The 18,918-nt window shown below is 52.8% G+C and overlaps 1 protein-coding gene across 1 annotated transcript; it reads left to right on the top strand.

The window, feature by feature from the left end:
* Nucleotides 1-2,881: 2,881 nt before the first annotated feature.
* On the top strand, nucleotides 2,882-18,727 carry RILP (Rab interacting lysosomal protein). The gene is made up of 8 exons (XM_063146768.1): nucleotides 2,882-3,130; nucleotides 3,422-3,629; nucleotides 11,940-12,061; nucleotides 12,183-12,377; nucleotides 12,798-12,952; nucleotides 15,585-15,707; nucleotides 16,994-17,092; nucleotides 18,059-18,727. The coding sequence occupies exons 1-8, from the start codon at nucleotides 2,882-2,884 to the stop codon at nucleotides 18,216-18,218; spliced, it is 1,311 nt and encodes a 436-aa protein (XP_063002838.1). The 3' UTR covers nucleotides 18,219-18,727.
* The last annotated feature ends 191 nt before the right edge of the window (nucleotides 18,728-18,918 follow it).

The following is an 18,918-nucleotide window of genomic DNA, read 5'->3' as shown; positions in this document are numbered from 1 at the left end:
TTTTGGGACCCCCTGTCCCATGACTTAGATAGACCAACCAGTGCCCTTTTTGGGCTATAGCCCACCCCCCCTCCCAGGGGGGCCAAGCCACTTCTTTTTCCCACAGCTGAATCCTGTTAGTTTGTCCACCGCCCTGATAATCTCCAGGTGCCGGTGGGAGTTGGGCTGGCTCTAGACAGGGCTGGCCTTGGCTGGCAGCCACCAAAGCCTGGCACAGCCAGTTTGAACAATAGACCACAGATCCTACCACCTAGCAAAATTAAAGGTACAGTCCTTCACAGTTACTTTCAAAACAGGGTTTCTACACAGTTACATTTTCTACCAAATCAGTTGCTGGGAGCCCCAGTTCTTGCCACCAACCAGCCTTGAGCCAGGGCCCCTAATCAAGCTCCACCCCACTGAGCTCTGAGGCCTAACATGAAGGGCTTGAAAGGCAGTCTTCTTTCTGGTTGGAGTTCATAAGAGCCCCAGTTCCAACCCACAACCATCCTTGAGCCAGTTTCCATATCACGCTCCACCCCACTGAGTGCCCAGGCCTTACATGAAGGGCTTGAAAGTCTTCTTTTTGGTTGGGCTTCCACCTGGATCCTCAGGCTTCCCTGGAAGTCTTCAGTCTGGTCTAGTAAGCAGCTCAGGCTCCACCTTCAGTGCTGTTCCCCATATTTTGTTTGAAGTCTTCCATTTGGTCTGACAGCAGCTCAACCTCCAGACCAGAACAAGGTGTCAGTTCAGGCTTCTGAAATGTTCAGTGTGGTCCAAGGGGACTCAGCCTCCACCAGCACCAGCTGCTCCTCAGCTCTTTTCTCTGATGACTTTTCCTTGAGTCTTCTTGCCACCCTCCTTCAGCTTCTGCCTCCCATGTTCCCAACACTTCTGGCTGATGTCTTCTCTTGGCTCCCCAGACTCTCATGAAAACCCTTCTTCTCCTCCTCCTCCACAGCTGCTTATATTCACTCCCCTCCAAACCCTCTAGCCAATCAGCTTCAAGGTGGCCAACATGCCGCCACCCTTTCTCTGGTCAACCTCCGGCCAATGGGCATCTTTAGAATGTTCAGCTATTCCCCAGTCAGATGGTCCCAATTTCCATCCCCCCTTCCCCTATAAATAGAGAGAACCCGGCTGGCTTCCTTTCCAGTAAGGGCCCACTTGCCAGCAACCGCCCCCCATCTAAAATAATGCTCCCCAGGGTAAAAGACAGTAAAGACCACCAGGCATTTTTCTGTCATTGTTACTCAGGGTGGATTTGATTTAAATCACTTCTCAGAAACTCAGTTTAATCATGTGACTCCCCCCCCACACACACAAAAAGTGCACTCTTCCTTGCTATATTTTACACAACTAGAGTTACCAAAGACTCGTTCTTGCTGGTATAATCTTAATATTTACAACCAGATGGTTTCATTTTTAGAATAGCAACTTTTCAGATTAGTTTTACAGTTATATCAAAAAAAATACTGATTTGGTTATATTATCATAGATAATTATGAAATTATTGTGAGGTGAACTATCTCCAGTTTAATAGGTTAATCATTCATATTTGGACAACTTTTCTGCTGTACTTTATTGAAAGGAGAAAAATAGTCTTACAGAAACCTCTGGAAGAGCATGACATTGTGAATGGATTAAGGAATTCATTTACCAAAAAATTTAAACAGCCTCATGCTACATAATTAAAAACTAATCCTTATGAATAACCTTTGGACTATAATGTATCTTAAATAGAAAACTATCTTTAGATAGATTTTTCCTCAAAAAGCATTTTATTAAAAAAATCAATTTAAATCAAAACAATCCGATTTAAATCAAAACAATCCAATTTAAATTTTTAAAAATCCGATTATTTTTTTAAAAAATTAAAAAACTGATTTTTATCCACCCTGCTTTTACTCCCTCCGGACCCTTAGGGGCTGAAATAAAACACAACACTTAAAGCTTTTACCTCAGTTTCTTCACAATCGGTTACGTGGCCCCAACCTGATGGCTGGCCCAGAGGGGCCCCCTAATTGCATTTCCCTGCGGGGGGGGGGGGGAACCGGGAATCTTTGCTCCCTCTTAATTCAATTTTATTGGTTTTCTTGTTTTACGCTGCCTTTATCTCTCGCCTTTCGGTGCAAAGAGGCCCCAGGTGGTTTTATACAACAGAATCTGTCAAACGTTTTTTAAAAAGAAGAAGCCGGAACGCCAGAAAGCGGGCGCCTTTCACCAGGAAACGCAGAGCCGCCTCTGCCGGGGAAAGCGAGGGAGGCGCGCAGCGTTCTCTCGAGGCCTCGTGCAGCCGCCGCCCGCCCGCTCGCTCGCTGCCCCTCTTCGTGGTCGAGCGCCTGGGCTGCGCAGGGCCCGGAGAGTCCAAGGTCCCCCGGGGGAGACGCGGCGGCGCGGGCCCTTTGGCGCTGGCTTGTGACAGTTATTCAGCGCCGTTTCCTCCAAGGTGCCCAAGGCGGCTTGCACGCCCCTCCTCGCCACGGTATCCTCACAGCAGCCCCGCGAGGTCGGCCAGGGTGAGGGCCCGGCCCGGGGTCCCCGCCGGCCGGGGGCGTCATGGCCGAGGGGGGCGGGTCTCCCGCGTGCCCCCCCTCGCCGCTCGGGGCCGAGGCCTCCGCTCAGCGCGAAGAGGGCCCCGAGGCGCAGGGCGCTGCCTTGGGAGGCGGCGGCGACGGCGGCGGCGGCCTCTGCGCGGGGGCGCGGTCCAAAGGGCCCCTCGGCCCGCTGCAGCCTCGCAGGCGCCCTGTCGGCACGGAGCCCAGGAGGAGGAGCAGGAGCCGGCGGGAGGCGGGGCGCCCTCGGCTCCTGCTCCTGCTCCTGCTCGGCCTGCGCTGCCAGGCGCTCGGGCGAGCCGAGCTGGGCGCGCGGCGGCTCCCTTCGCGCACGTCGAGGCGGCTTCATGGAAGCGGCGGCGGCGGCGGCGGCCGTGTACCGCCTGGCGGGGACGTTGGGCTCGGAGCTGCAGCGGCTCTCGGGCCTCTTCGGGCCGGGCGCCGTGGCCGGGCTGGTGGCGCAGGTGGTGCGCCTCCTGGAATTGCTGGAAGCGCTCGCCGCGGCCAGAGGAGACCGAGGCGGGACGGAGCGGCCCGAGGCGGCCTCGGCCTCCGGCGGGGAGCCGGGTCCGCCCCCGGCGCGAGGCGCTAATCAGGCACGTGCGAGAGAGCGTAGGGCCAGAGCGCGCGCGCTCTGCACGCGCTCAGAAGCGCGCCGGGAACTCTGCGCGCGCAGCTGCCCCTGTTTCTGTTTAAAGCAGCCCTTTATTCAGAGCCGGGAGGGCTACAAACTTTCTCTCATTCTCTTTACCTCTACAGCTGCCCCAGGGGCCCCAGCTGCTCTGGTGGGGTGGGGTGGGGTGGGGTGGGGTGGGGGCAGGGCAAAGCTGCCTCCTTCTTCCCACCGGCCACCTCGTTTCCCCCGGAATTTGTAGCTCCCCTCCCAGAGTTATTTCTCTCACCCCACCATCACGGCCTGGTCCTTGTGCCCGCCCAGTTTGATCCCCTCCTCTTTCTTCTCCTCCTTGCAGGTCCTGGAGCAGCAACTCGCTGAGGTCCAGGAGCAAGAATGCCGCCTTCGGAGCTGTCTGGCCCAGCTGGAAGAGGAGAATCGGGAGCTGGTGGCCCGGCTGGCCAGCAGCCAGGCCCAGGAAGGTGAGAGGTCGGAGAGGGTCTGTGCTGGGCTGCCCAGTGAGGGGCTTGCGTGGCGTTGCCAGGCCCTGCAGCATCTCCAGGTTGGGGTGGGCACTCGCCTGCCTCGTCAGGATGTGAAGGCACTCCAGGCGGAGTGATTTGGCTCATGCCTGCCTGCCTGCTGCTCCTTCCGCCCCAGGAAAGTTCCAAGACTCTCTGGCTTGGCTTGTGTTTCTTTTTGGCTTTGTCCCTTCCTTCCATAAGTCTGGCTTGCCCAGCTGGAGAAAGAATTGGGGCTGAGGAGCTGGATTGAAAGGGCCTTTCTCAGCAAGATGGGCCAGGTCAAATAATCCAGAGGCCCCAGCAGAGGGCTGCAGGCACTCGGGCGCCTTTCTGGCTGATTAGGTAACTGGGGTTTTGTGGAACGTGGCTGCCCCAGGGTTGTGGGCAGCTATTGCTGGCGAGTGACACAGCTGCTCTGTCTTGTGCCATGGTTTTAGACGGCTTGTTGTCTATTTAAATTACTTCTAGACCATATTTCAGGGCAGGAGCCTTTCCAAGGTGGTTTATAGCAATAAAATAGACCAATACAGCAATAAGACAGTAAAACAGCAACAACATGGTAGTGGCCTGCAGCACATTTGCAGCTACTAGCCAGAACAGTCCAGGAAAGTATCATCAGGGGACGGGCAGATTAAATAAGAAAGTTTTCAGGGCGTTCCTAAAGGCCTGCTGGGATGGCTTCTGACGGACCCCCGACACTCCCCCCCTCGAAAGGAGAGGAGAGGCTGAGCGCTACTTTCCTTCCTGCCCTGAGCTTGCAAGTCCTTGAGGCCTTAAACTGAAAGCAAAACTGGCGCTGAACTGCCCTGAGGGTGGTGTTTCTAGCTCAGAGGCAGCAGCACTTTCTCCTTCGCGACGCCTCTGGGCGTTGGCCAGCTAGCCCATGAAAAGGCCTTGCATGCGTGAGCTGTGTGTCGCGAATGGCACGGAGATGTCCTTGGGCTCTGCCTGAGCAGGGAGGAAGTGTTGCTAGAAATACTTGCCCCAGGCCTCTCCGTGTTTGCCTCTTGCAGCAAAATCAACAAAGAGGCTTGTGCCTCCTTAAAGACGGACACATTTCTTTATTTTTGGCATAAACCACAAGATTTTTTGTTGTGGTTGTTTTTAAAATACCTGATTGATACACTCACCTTGCGTCTTTTTTTTTTGTTTGTTTTTTTGTTTTTTTAATTTTATTTATTAAACTCCATTTAACAAAGCAGTTTTTAAAAAAGTTAAAAATATATATAAAAACTTACAAGTCAGACAGCGTTTCTAATAAATACACAAACACGATTTCTGTAGTTGCCGAACCGAGCTTGTTTCCTTCAATTTACTGTGGTCAGAGGAAGATCTGTTAAACCAGAGTTGGATGCCACATCTGTACCATTGATGTAATTGAGAAAAGGAGACCATATTTCATTGAATGGGTCATAGCTAAGTTGACCCGACGAGACTCTGCGGTGGTAGGTTAATTTTTCAGAGCAGGCTATATCCCACACTTTCCCTTTCCATCCTCACCTTGCGTCTTTGAGCGGTGGGACATGTGAAGGAAACAGAACCCGGCCAAGTTGGCCTTCCACTGGATTTTGCACAGATCCCCGGAATAATGCACACAGCTCTCCAATTAGAGGTTTAGGCCCGATTTATTAATCAGGAAAAAGGCAAGGCAATACAGGATTAGCATACTAAAAACTTGATACATAAAGATACATTGAACCCCAACACCAGCAAACTAATACATAGTTTCACTAACATACGTTACCCAGCCAAGACATCCGCCAGCTCAGAACAAAAGGCCCAGCATTTTGTATCCCTTTATAGTAACTAAACTACTCTTTCTCCCCCCACCCTCCGGTTCCCCCCCCCCCCCCCCCGGTGAGGTATTTCACACTTCTCTTAGATGTTAATTTCTCAAGGACACTCGGCCTGGACAAAGCGGAGCCAGGAGTTGCCCAACGCCCACAGGCAGCTGGCGATTATCTCTCTCTTCCTAAAATCAACGACAGGACATTTTACATTTCTTTTTAAAAACAGCAATTCCATGTATGACTTAACCCCTTCCTTACACCTTCCCCATTAAGATGGCCTTTCTAGAAAAGGCCATCTCCACTAAAATTACTTGGTTTTTACCCCCCCTTTCGTCTTGCGCCCTAGTGGGCCCCCAGTCTGATTCCCTCCCAGCACCCCCTCTTCCCCTCGGCTGAAGCTTCGAGACAATCCATCCGCCACCACATTCTCTTTGCCTTTAATATAGGAAATGGTAAAATCAAAGTCTTGGAGAGCCAGACTCCAGCGTAGCAGCTTTTGGTTGGTGTTTTTTACTCTCGCTAACCAGCAGAGAGGCGAGTGGTCCGTTTGAAGCTGAAAGGGCCTCCCCCACAAATAGGGTCTCAACTTGCTCACAGCCCACACTATAGCCAAACATTCCTTTTCAATTGTGGCCAACGCTCTTTCCCGAGGTAACAGTTTCTTACTAACAAAGGCTACGGGCTGCGGCAGCCCCCCCTCACCTTCCTGCAACAAGACTGCCCCCAGCCCTGCCTCAGAAGCATCGGTCTGCACTATGAAGGGGCAATCAAAGTCAGGGGCCTGCAGCACCGGGGCTTGCCTAAGTCGATCCTTCAGCCCATCAAAGGCCCTCTGACACCCCTCCATCCAGCGCACCCGAACCAGCTGCCTTTTCCAGCACAGCTCCGTTAGGGGAGCGGCCAGCTGGCTAAAGTTAGGGACAAACCTTCGGTAATAGCCGGCCAATCCGAGAAAAGACTGAACTTGCCTCTTGGTTTGGGGTACGGGCCATTGTCGGATAGCCTCTACCTTGGCCTCCATAGGCTTCAACGCTCCCTGCCCCACTTTATGACCCAAGTAGGTCACTTCCCCTCTCCCGAACTGGCACTTGGAAGCTTTCACGGTCAAGCCAGCTTCCCGCAGCCGCCCCAATACCTGCCTTAAATGTTCTAAGTGCTGTTCCCACGTGTCACTAAACATGGCCACATCATCCAAGTAAACACACGAAAAAGCCCCCAGACCGTCCAGAACCCGGTCCATAAGTTTTTGAAAGTAACCCGGGGCTGACGAAAGCCTGAAGGGCAGAACTGTGAACTGGTAATGCCCCCGAGGGGTAGAAAAGGCTGACTTCTCAGCTGCATCCCTATCCAATGGCACCTGCCAATATCCCTTGGTTAGATCTAAGGTAGAAATAAACTTCGCCTTCCCTAGTGTCTCAATCAAGTCATCCGTGCGCGGCATCGGGTAAGCTTCCACCGTGGTCACGCTATTCAACTTTCTAAAGTCCACGCAAAAACGTATGGATCCGTTCTTTTTAGCCACGAGCACGAGAGGGGAAGACCATGGGCTCTGGCTTTTTTTAATTACGCCCATGGCCAGCATTTCCTCAACTTCCTTATTCACCACCTCCAGTTGCTTCCCGTTTAACCAGTGAGGAGGGGATTGAATAGGAGGATGGTTCCCGGTGTTAACTGAATGGGTAGCAAGCGACGTCTGCCCTGGCAGTCCTGAGAACTCCTTAAATTCCCGCAAACATCCTCTCAGCTGTTTTTTCTGCCACTCACTCAGTTCCTCGGGGACCTGAATCTCCTCCAGCCCCTCACTTTTACGGTAGCTTGCTAACACATCCAGTCCAGCCTCCTCCCCCCCCCCCCCGGTTAACCTGCACTCCTCGCTCCCGGAACGGCTTCATCATGTTCACATGGAACACTTTCGCCCGCCGCTGACCCTCCAGGTCCCGCAACAAATAATTGACTTCATTCAGCTTTTTCTCTACCACCAAGGGTCCTTCCCATTTTACTGCCAATTTCTCCGGCTTGATAGGCTTCAACACTAAAACCTTCTCCCCCACCTGAAACACCCATTGCCTAGCCTGCCTGTCATACCACCTCTTCTGAGTCTGCTGCGCCTGCTCCAAATTTTCCTGCGCGGCCTCTCCAACTTCCCTTAGCAAGTTCTGTAATTTCTGCATATACTCTGTCACCGACACCGGGGCAGGGTGGTCATTTCCTTCCCACCCCTCCCGCAACAGCTTTAAGGGGCCCCGTAACTCCCTTCAAAAAACCAACTCATTCGCTGAGAACCCCAAGCTATCAATTTTCGCATCCCGGGCAGCAAAGAGAAGGTAGGGTAGGGCCTGATCCCAGTCAGCCGTATGTTTGGTTGCGTAAGCCTTCAACATTTCCCCCAAAGTCTGGTTAAAATGTTCCACCAGCCCATTCCCTTCATGGTGATACGCTGCCATTATGCACTGCTGCACCCCCGCCAACCGCCACAATTCCTTTAATAGGGATGACATAAAGTTCCCTCCCTGATCGTGCACCAACGTTTTGGGGACCCCTATCCTCGTAAAAATAGACATCATGGCCTTAGCCACTTGGGGGGCTGAAATGACTGAAAGCGGCACCACCTCCACATACCGGGTGGTGTAATCCACGAGCGTCAGAATATATTTCTTCCCCCCTCGAGTTGCCGGACTAAAGGGGCCCAAAATGTCTACTCCCATTTTTTCAAAGGGCACTTCCGTAATCAGGGAGGGATGCAGCGGGGCTTTGGGGTGATCCCGGGGAAACCCGACCCGCTGACAGGTTTCGCAGGAGTTACAAAAATCCTTCACCTCTTGGGCTACCCCTGGCCAGTAAAAATCTCGGCTTACCCTTTCCAACATGCGGCGTATCCCCAAGTGTCCTCCCCACAACCATTCATGGGCGAATTCCAACACCTTTCCCCTTTCCGACTTAGGCACCACCAACTGTTTCATTCCACCCCTCCTCCTCCTTTAGGCGAGAACCGGCGGTAAAGTCTTCCCCGTTCCCATACGAACGCCGCCCTTCCCACCTTCCCTCTTCCCTTAGCCGGGTTCTCCGCCACCTCACGGCACGCTTGTAATGAGGGATCCTGTTGCACCTCCTTCAAGAACTCCGGGGCAGCTTCCTCTTCCCCCTCCCTACTTTCTAACCCTCTTTCTCCTGGAGTCAAATCATCCCCCTTCTCCCGGGGATCGTTCTCCTGCCGGGCCGCCTTCCCCGGATAGTCACCCCTAACTGGGTAACTTTAAAGCATAAGTCGTTGCCCAGAAGGAAGGCTGGTCCTTCCGTATGCGTGAGGATAATTAGCTCCCCCTTCCAGACGTGATATTCAATCTTCACTCGAGCCAGCGGGGCCTCAAAAGGAGGTGCTCCGTAGGGGGTCACCTTTACGGTTCGACCCGCCAGACTCTGTCCGGGTTTGAGCAATCCCACGTGGGCCGAGCTAAGATCCGCTCCGGTATCCCTCTGAGCCCGAACCATCCTCCCATTGACCACCATGCACTCACAAAACTTCCGTCGCCTCCATTGAAGCTGAGCCGGAGTCACCAGCCGCATGGGGACCCCATTCGCCGGGCCGGGGCTCCCCGGTTCCACAGACGCCTGGGCCACTCCTGCCGACTCGGCTCGCATGTACTCCCACTCCAGGTCAGCCGTCTCACCCCCACTGTCGTCGCTCCAGTTAGACACCGGAGAAGGTGGTGCTGCAGGAGCCGCCGCCATCCGAACCACCGCAGCGGTTTGGCCCCCTCAGCTGGCGACTTGGCTGCCAACTTAGGGCACTCTCTCTTCATGTGCCCGGGCTCCTTGCAATAGAAGCACCCTCCACTCGCCGGGGCTCCCACGGGAGTCGCTCCGCTCTTCTCTCGCCGCTCCTTCCCTGGCCACGCAGGTTTCTTCTCTAGTGTTGTTCCCCCGGGGCGCCTCTCCGGAGTCTTTGGTACTCCTCCAGCTCCCTTCTGCTCGAAAGCCTGCAGCCGGTCTGCCATCTTTGCGGCCTCCATCACGGTCCCGGGGTTCTTCTCCCCCACCCACGCGTCAAACTTTTCTGGAAATTGCCGGTACAGCTGCTCCTTGGCCACCAAGTTTTTTGCCCCCTTCAGATCTCGCACTCCTTCCGCATCCATCCAAGCCTCCATAGCCGTCATCATCCGGGTGGCGAACGCTGCAAAAGTCTCTTTTGGGTTCTTGGACAAACGGCGGAACTTTTGCCGACAATGCTCGGCAGTCAGGGCAAACTGTTCCTTCGCCAAGTTTTTAAAGTACTGATAGTTATGGCGCAGCTCCCGCGGGATGGTGGCTATCATTTCTCGCAGCGTCCCCGTAACTTGAGGCCGCAACAGACTCATTCTCTGGGCCACCGGCACCCCCATTTCGTCACACATGTCCTCGAAAAGGGCCAGGAACGTTCCCACATCGTCCCCCTCCTGGAACACTGGAAACGCCCGCCTGTGGATTCGTGGCCCGGGGTTTCCCCCTCTTTCCATCAGCTGCAGATGTCGAGCCATCATCTCCATACAGTCCATATACATTCGGCGGACTCTCTGCTCCTCGGTTTCTCCTCCATCCCCTGTTCCTGGGCCGTTTCCGCCAGCTTCACCCGGCTGGCGAGGGGGCAGGGGTGGTGGAGCTCCTCGCGGCCGTGGGCCCTGCAACCTCCAGCCGTCCTCACCCGGCCCTCCTGCCTCCCGAGGCATCGTTGCTCGTCGTGGACCTAGCCCTCCTGGAGTGTCCCCCGCCAGCAACACCGTCGGCAGAGACATCCTGGGCTCACTCTCGAACCATGCTCTTTCCACCTCCTCCTCTGGTCTCCACAGCCGCGCCGCAGACCGTCTCCGGGTTCCACCCTCGAAGCCGGGTATCCCCTGCATTCCCCACCCTAAGGTGGACGAACTGGACTCCCCCATTGCTCCTTCCTGAGGGTTTCCCCCCACTATTTCTACTCCTGGAGCTTCCGCTCCTTGACTCTGAGAAAACTCCTCTTCACCTGGGGATACCACCCCTTCATCCTGATACATCCTGGCTGGTTCAATCTTTGCTAGTTTAGGGTTCAATTTCTATCTCCTGCTCTCCTTCTCTTGCCAGCGTTTTATTCCTCCAGATCTGTGTCGAATCCCAGCGCTGCCCACCATGTGAAGGAAACAGAACCCGGCCAAGTTGGCCTTCCACTGGATTTTGCACAGATCCCCGGAATAACGCACACAGCTCTCCAATTAGAGGTTTAGGCCCGATTTATTAATCAGGAAAAAGGCAAGGCAATACAGGATTAGCATACTAAAAACTTGATACATAAAGATACATTGAACCCCTACACCAGCAAACTAATACATAGTTTCACTAACATACGTTACCCAGCCAAGACATCCACCAGCTCAGAACAAAAGGCCCAGCATTTTGTATCCCTTTATAGTAACTAAACTACTCTTTCTCCCCCCCCCCTCCGGTTCACACACACACACACACACACACACACACACACCCCGGTGGGGTATTTCACACTTCTCTTGGATGTTAATTTCTCAAGGACACTCGGCCTGGACAAAGCGGAGCCAGGAGGTGCCCAACGCCCACGGGCAGCTGGCGATTATCTCTCTCTTCCTAAAATCAATGACAGGACATTTTACATTTCTTTTTAAAAACAGCAATTCCATGTATGACTTAACCCCTTCCTTATAGGACGTTCCACAGGTGCTTGCCCAGATGTGTTTCTCTTTGGAAAGAGCTCTCCGCATTTATTTAATGTTCTAAAGGCTGAACCAGGGCGGGTGGGTGGGCAGCTTAAAACAATTCAGCTGTCTCAGAGTCTTCCTCAGTCTCAAACTGCCATCTTGTTCTCCTTCTACACAGGCACCCAGATCACATCATCTTGGGCTGGGGTGGGCTGGGGAGAGGCAGACCCTTCTCAGGTATCTCCCTGGCTATTTGAAGCAATCGGCCAATCTTCTGAGCAGAGGAAAAGGCCTTGGCAACTTTTCCAGGTCTTTTAAGGCCAGCAGTACATCCGGTTCCACTAATCCTCTCTTTTCTGCACTTCCAGCCTTGCAACATTATAAAACATTTTGGTTTTGCCGTTGAGTTCCCCCCCTCCACCTCCCCACCCAAGGAAAAACCTAACACAAATTAAAAACCATAAACAGAAATGAAACGGAGCTAAACCCTGAACCAATTAAACTGAAACTCCCAGAAACTGAAATCACATGCTCCAGTGCCATTGCTTTTTTGAAGAAATCCTGGTTGTTGGATCATGAGGTCCATTTAATCGGATAATGAGAACTGCATAAACTTTTTCATGAATAAACTTGAAGTGCTTGATTCGGAGCACATCTTTAATCCATAACATATTAAGCAAACGGAAAGATCGACTAAACGTTGAAGCTTTAATGCATTGCTGGGGGTTGGCATGGAGGCCGTGGGGTGGAGCTTGCCCTTCAAGGACGCTCACTCAGTCACTCTCTTCCCTGGTGGCATCCAGACAGCACCGTGTGCAAGGAGAGGGAGCTGATGCTGCGACTCAAGGAAGTGGTGGACAAGCAGCGGGACGAGATCCGTGCGCAGGCCCACGACATCCTCAGCAAGTCCCGGGACATGGAGGCGGTGAGGCTCCCTCTGGCTCTGGGCTGGGAGGGTGGGCAGAGGAGGCAGGGTGCCCTAGAGGTGTGGGCCCCTTCCCTGGCCTTGCCCGGCTGAGCATGGTGCTGTGCGTCTGGCTCCTCAGCTGCAGGAGCAGCTCAGCCGCTTCATGTCCATGAACGAAGAACTCCGTCGCAAGCTGGCCGTTGCCCAGGTGCAGCTCAGGAGCGCCCTGCAGAAGAAGGAAGACCTGGAGAACTTGGTGCTGGAGGCCCGTCAGGAGGCAGAGAGGCTGAGCAGGGCCGGGGGGGCGACAGAGCCCTCTGAGGCGGGCGTCGCGGTAAGAGAGGCGGGCCAGGGGCTGGGCTGGGGGTGAGGTCCTTTGCCTCCCTTCCCTGCGGGGGCCGGTTGGACTGGGGGGCATCCCCAGCTCTCCTACTTGTCCTGCCCAAATCTTGGCATCCTGAAAGCCTTTTCTCTTTCTGATTAACTGCCAAGGAGTTTTTAGCCCTTGTGGGCAACCATGGCCTGCCTGAAATATGCCAGGCCCAGTGGCATATATGAGCCCTCTGGGGGAGATGGGTGCTCCATCAGGAACTCTGCAGAATGCTGCACCAGGCCTCCCCCGGCACAGATCCAACTTCTGCCTGTCTCGCGCATCGGTCTAGAGAGTTCTCCGGAGTTGGGGGCTGTGTGGGCCTTTGGAGTGGCAGGATAGGAGAGCCGCCCTGAGATCTCGTCTTTCCCCACCTTTCCCCAGGAGGGTGCAGCAGCGGCAGCTGCCCCCACATTGAGCCAAAGGATGCCCGGAAGGAGCTCCTTCTCCCGGGAAGAGCTGCAGCAGGTCCTGCAAGAGCGCAACGAGCTGAAGACCAACCTCTTCTTGGTGCAGGAGGAGCTGGCCTATTACCAGCGGTCAGTCCCAGTGGAGGGGGGTGGGAGCCAGCCGCCCTATGGGTCACCTCAGCTGTGATCAGCAGGCCTCCCAAATATTGGGGCTGAGGCTGGGCAGCTTCTCCAAGCGACGCAGGTTCCTTGTGGGTCTGATAACCAGGACCCGGCTTAGTCACTGGTAGGAGGAGTTTTAAGCTAAAACAGGCCGGCATTTTTGGCCCCTGGAATGCCAAACCCACCCACCCCCATGCATCCAGAGCTTCTCCAAAATAGGGATGACTTAGTGGATAAAGTGGCAGTTACGGGAACTCTGGGGGAAAGTGACCACGTCATACTTGAATTCTTGATTATGAAGGAGACAGAAGTTGCGTGTAGCCATACACGTACTCCGGATTTTAGGAAAGCTGATTTTAATAAACTCAGAACTATGATAAGTAAGGTCCCGTGGCAAGTGAGCCTAATGAGAAAAGGAGTGCAGGATGGGTGGGAGTATTTAAAAAGGAAATTTTAAAGGCACAGTTACAAACAATTCCAACAAGGAGAAAAGATAGAAGACAACAGAAGAAACCAATGTGGCTCCACAAAAAGCTTAGAGATGACCTGAAAACAAAAAGGGATACATATAGGAAGTGGAAGGAAGGCCAGGCTACAAAAGAAGAGTGGCACAGAAGTGCCGAAATGACGTCAGGAAGGCTAAAGCTCAGAATGAGCTGAGATTAGTGAGGGATGCTAAAAGCAATAAAAAGGCTTTCTTCAGATATGTGAGTAGTAAAAGACAGAGGAAAGAAATGGTGGTTCAACTGCTTAACGAGGATGGCAAATTGATAACAGATGACAAAGAAAAGGCTGAAGTGCTCAATTCTTACATTGCCTCAGTCTTCTCCCAAAAGCCCTATGACCCCCTTGGAAAAAGTGAAGCAGAAGTTGAGGGGGCAGGATTGCAGTTTGAGATTGATAAACAAATGGTCAAAGAACACCTAATTTCCTTGAATGAGTTCAAATCTCCAGGGCCCAATGAACTGCATCCTAGAGTAATGAAGGAGCTAGCGGAAGAACTCTCAGAACCTTTGTCTATTATCTTTGCAAAATCATGGAAGATGTTTGAGGTGCCGGATGACTGGAGGAGGGCTAACTTTGTCCCTATCTTCAAAAAGGGCAAAAAGGAGGAACCTGGGAACTACAGACCAGTCAGTCTGACATCCATCCCTGGGGAAATTATGGAGCAGATTATAAAGAAGTCAATCTGTAAACACCTTGAAACCAATGCAGTGATTACTAGAAGCCAACATGGATTTGTCAGGAACAAATCCTATCAGACTAATTTGATCTCATTTTTTGATCGGGTAACCTCCCTTGTGGACTGTGGGAATGCTGTGGACGTCATATATCTTGACTTCAGCAAAGCTTTTGACAAAGTGCCCCATGATATTCTGATTAACTAACTAGCTAAAAGTGGGCTAGATGGAACAACTATTAGGTGGATTCACAGTTGGCTACAGAATTGGACTCAAAGAGTACTTATCAACGGAGTCTTCTCAAACTGGGGAGAGGCAATGAGTGGGGTACTGCAGGGCTCAGTCCTGGGCCCAGTGCTCTTCAACATTTTTATTAATGATTTGGACGAGGAGGTGCAGGGAACACTTATCAAATTTGCAGATGACACAAAATTGGGTGGGATAGCTAATACTCTGGTGATCTTGATAGGCTGGAATGCTGGGCTGAAAACAACAGGATGAAATTTAATAGGGATAAATGCCAAGTTCTACATTTAGGAAATAGAAACCAAAGGCACAGTTACAAGATGGCGATACTTGGCTCAGCAATACTACAAACGAGAAGGAGCTTGGAATTGTTGTAGATCGCAAGCTGAATATGAGCCAACAGTGCGATATGGCTGCAAGAAAAGGAAATGCTATTTTGGGCTGCATTAATAGAAGTATAGCTTCCAAATCACGTGAGGTACTTGTTCCTCTCTATTTGGCCCTGGTTAGGCCTCATCTAGAGTATTGCGTCCAGTTCTGGGCTCCACAATTCAAGAAGGACGCAGACAAGCTGGAGCGTGTTCAGAGGAGGGCAACCAGGATGATCAGAGGTCTAGAAACAAAGCCCTATGAAGAGAGACTGAAAGAACTGGGCATGTTGAGCCTGGAGAAGAGGGGAGACATGATAGCACTCTTCAAATCCTTAAAAGGTTGTCACACAGAGGAGGGCCAGGATCTCTTCTCGATCCTCCCAGAGTGCAGGACACAGAATAACGGGCTCAAGTTAAAGGAAGCTAGATTCCAGCTGGACATCAGGAAAAACTTCCTGACTGCCAGAGCAGTACGACAATGGAATCAGTTACCTAGGGAGGTTGTGGACTCTCCCACACTAGAGGCATTCAAGAGGCAGCTGGACAACCATCTGTCAGGCATGCTTTAGGGTAGATTCCTGCATTGAGCAGAGGGTTGGACTCGATGGCCTTGTAGGCCCCTTCCAGCTCTGCTATTCTATGAATTCTATGAAAATGGAGGTTGGCAGGCCAGCCCTGGCCTAGACTGATGACTGGTGAGTGGCCACACAAGATATTGTGGTGGTGGTGGTGGGGCTTCCTTCCCTCCAGTGCTCCCCCGAGATTCTGCTGTTCTCTCCCCCCCTCCATGCCACCCCCCAGGGAACTGCTTAACAATGAGCGGATCCCCAGAATCCTTCTTGATGCGGTGAAATCCACCATAAAGAAGCAACGCAAGAAGATCCGGGCCAAGATGCTGGGGACGGCGGAGGAGGCGGAGAGCAGGTGAGGAGACCGGTGGGGCCCTTGGGTGTCTTTGGCCCGCCTGGAAATCACAGCTGGGACCTGAGCAGCTCCCAGCAGGATTGGGGGTGGGGGGTCTGCAGAGGCTCTGGGGCTCCGGAGGTCTCTGCGCCCAGCAGTGACTTTGGGACTTGGTTGGTGTCAAGTGGGAGCATTTGCGGCCTGAGAATAGTGTGTGTGTGTGTGTGTGTGTGTGTGTGTGTGTCCGACCCAGGAGGAGGCAGTGTTGGGAGAAAGCCCAGCCGCAGCACTGGAGTGGGGTTAGGTGGGTAGGTTGCTCTTACTGAGTCCATCACAGAGGTAAGATTTGAATTGGGACCCTCTGATTTGTAGCTGTCTCTTAGACGCAACATTACAAGGAATTCTTACAAAATCACCCACTAACGAACCTCTCCCCACCCCCAGATGCTCACCAACTTGTTGTGGGTTGTGTTGTTTTTTTAAAGAAAGTGGAGGGTTTTTTGTAGCTGCTACTTTTCTACATGCCCTCCCAGATCTGGACTGGGGCAAGCGTTACGCATGACACACACACATACCCTCATGTCCCCAGCCCTGCCTGCCTGCCTGCTGCTGCTGAGAACACAAACAGAACTGTGATCGTTTGAGGGTGGGACGATGGGGAAGTAAAATTCACGCTCCTTCAAGTAGGGAAAGGAAGTGGCCCGACTCTGCACGTGATCAGAAGCATCCCCACCCCGCAAGACAATTCTCTATGCCCCTTCTGAATACTCACGGGCAGCTCCTGACACATCCGGAGGGCACAGGTTCAGTTAGACTGTTCTTGTGAAGGAGGCTTCATTTGGTGCTCAGGCCAAGAATGGGGCAGGATCCCACCTCTGGCTCCTTCCCAGCACAACCTGGGCCCTTCAGTGACCGGCCTCTTTCCTCTTCCATCACCAAACAGAATTTTACATTCTGAAAGAAGCCCTGATGCGCTATTCTCCATGAACTAGAGAAGAAAATGGTAAACCTATATAAGTTGGAGCGGGGGAAGCAATTGAAGGGCTCCGAGAAAGGTGTGGAAACACAGGCGCTCATGCAAAATCACAAGACAAATGGAGTGCAAATGCAGCTAACCTTACACTGAAGCAAAATCTAAGGACTGGAAAACATTTTTTGTTTTACTCTGCTGCTGCAACGCCAGAGTCCACACGTGCCAAGATGGAGTCCACACACACCGGCAGCTCAACCTCCTCCCCACCCACCCCATTTTGCTCGCAGGTGCTGATCTGCTCTGGCAGCTTCTGACACTTGTTTCTTTGTTCCAGTGAGGAGGAGGAGGAGGAGGAGGAGGAGGAGGAGATGTGGCTGACAGGGGACCCTGACAGCGTGGACGGCTGCCTGCCCGAGTCCCGAATCAAGAGCTTGTGAGTCTGTGGTGCCTGTTGTGCTGAGGGCTGGCTGCTGTGCCTGGAGCCAGAGAGCAGGGCAGCCTGCCTTTGGGGGAATAAACCCACCCCTTTCAGAAAGGCAATGTGTGTTCATGCACCGGGAACGGGACCCAGCCGGTCCAAGCCAGCAGAGGGAGGAGGAGGAGGGAGGCAGAGCTTCCTGTGCAGCCAGAAAGGGACCAGCTTGATTGGCAGCCAGCCTCCAGTTTAACCAGCCTGAGCCAAGGAGGACCCAGAGGCCTGTGGCTCTAAAGGTGGCCTCTTTCCTCCGCTGTAAACTCAAGCGTTTTATAGCTCCTTCTGCAGGAGTGGCTTCCCACGAGGAGACCTGGGAAGTGGCGTTTGGAGCTGGGGCCAGGGATGGGGTTTTGAGCCCCCTGTTGCAGTTCTTAGAGACTCCCTGGAGCAAAGGAGGTCCTCTTAAACAGGCTGGTGTTGCTGTGTTATGCAGAAAGGGAGGGGGGTTCCCTGCCTTGGGGCAGAAGAAGCAGTGCAGCGCTTTAGGGTGGGGTTCTCTATGTCAAGGGGGGGTCTCTGCATTGTGGGAAAGTGCAGGCCCCTCTCTGCCGGCTGGCAATGGGCCATGGCTGCTGCCCTATTATTATTATTATTATTATTATTATTATTATTATTATTATTATTATTATTATTATTATTATTATTATTATTATTTGTATCCCGCCTTTTGCCCAAACCTCCCAGGGCAACCTGGCCGCATTATTGGCGGCACAGCCTCTGCCCCATGTATTCCTTGTATTGCTGTCACAAGTAACACACACAATGTAAGCTAAAAGCAGCAAGCTGAAAATATAATTTGTGACAGCAATACAAGACTATTAAAAGCCTTTCAGAGCAATTGTTCTGCATGCAAATGTTCTGTGGGGAAGTTCTTGTCCTCTGACACAAGTGATTACCCCCATTTCTATCTCTATCTCTCTCTAGTTTTGGCCTGTGGTATCGCAGAAACAGCAAAAGCAGCTCACCAGGTGGCAACTCTGGAGCCTGGGAGATCGTTAACCCGCAAGATACATGTCCGGAGGAGGAAGAGCGGCCACTGTCCCGTGGGTCTAGCCCCCCAAGTTTAACCTCACCCCTTGCCTGAATCAGGTCCTGCTGCTTGGATTGGCAACAGAGCCCGGTTTGGACGGACCGTACAGAGCTAAGGGTTCTCGGAGAAGCTTCCCGCCTGGCTACTAGAAAAAGCTCCAGCTCATGCTGACTCACCCCGGGCTTCCTCGATATGGCTTGGACAGGGGAGTCTGCAGCCCCCATGGGGAGGCTGAAGGCCCGCCTTGCCTGCATTGGCTGGATCCTGTCAAGTGCCCGCCTGAAGCCACGGCCTGCACAGGAGCTATTAGGGGGCGTGTGGATGTGATCCCCAGCGCTTAGAAGCAGGCTCAGATGGAGATGCTGGATGTGCCAGGACATTCTCCTGACATAAACCGATGCAAAGGAGGCCTCTTTAAATTTTGCAGAATGTGTCCTGCGGGTGGCAGAGTCAGCTGTCCATGTGGAGAAGACGTGGGCACCACGGAGAACGGATTCCAGCCAGCCATGGCTAGCAGGGCTTGGAAGAAGCCCTGCTAGCCATGACCTTAGATGGATTTCTCAAGGGCTACGTTGAGCCCTTTTATGCTCTTGATGCATGGAGGACCGAAATGTCGTTTTGAATGCCCTTGCCTCAGGTTGTTAAACAGGTGGCTGGCCACGCAAGAAAGTGGATTTATCGTCCCAAATCTCCTGCGGGTTTTGTGTCTCCGTGAACGGATGACTTCCATCTGTAGCACATGGTCAAAAATAAA

Source organism: Elgaria multicarinata, chromosome 22 (assembly GCF_023053635.1).
Source record: "Elgaria multicarinata webbii isolate HBS135686 ecotype San Diego chromosome 22, rElgMul1.1.pri, whole genome shotgun sequence".
NCBI lineage: Eukaryota > Metazoa > Chordata > Lepidosauria > Squamata > Anguidae > Elgaria > Elgaria multicarinata.
Note: the sequence above shows the minus strand (reverse complement) of the source record. Positions and strands in the feature narration are given on the sequence as shown.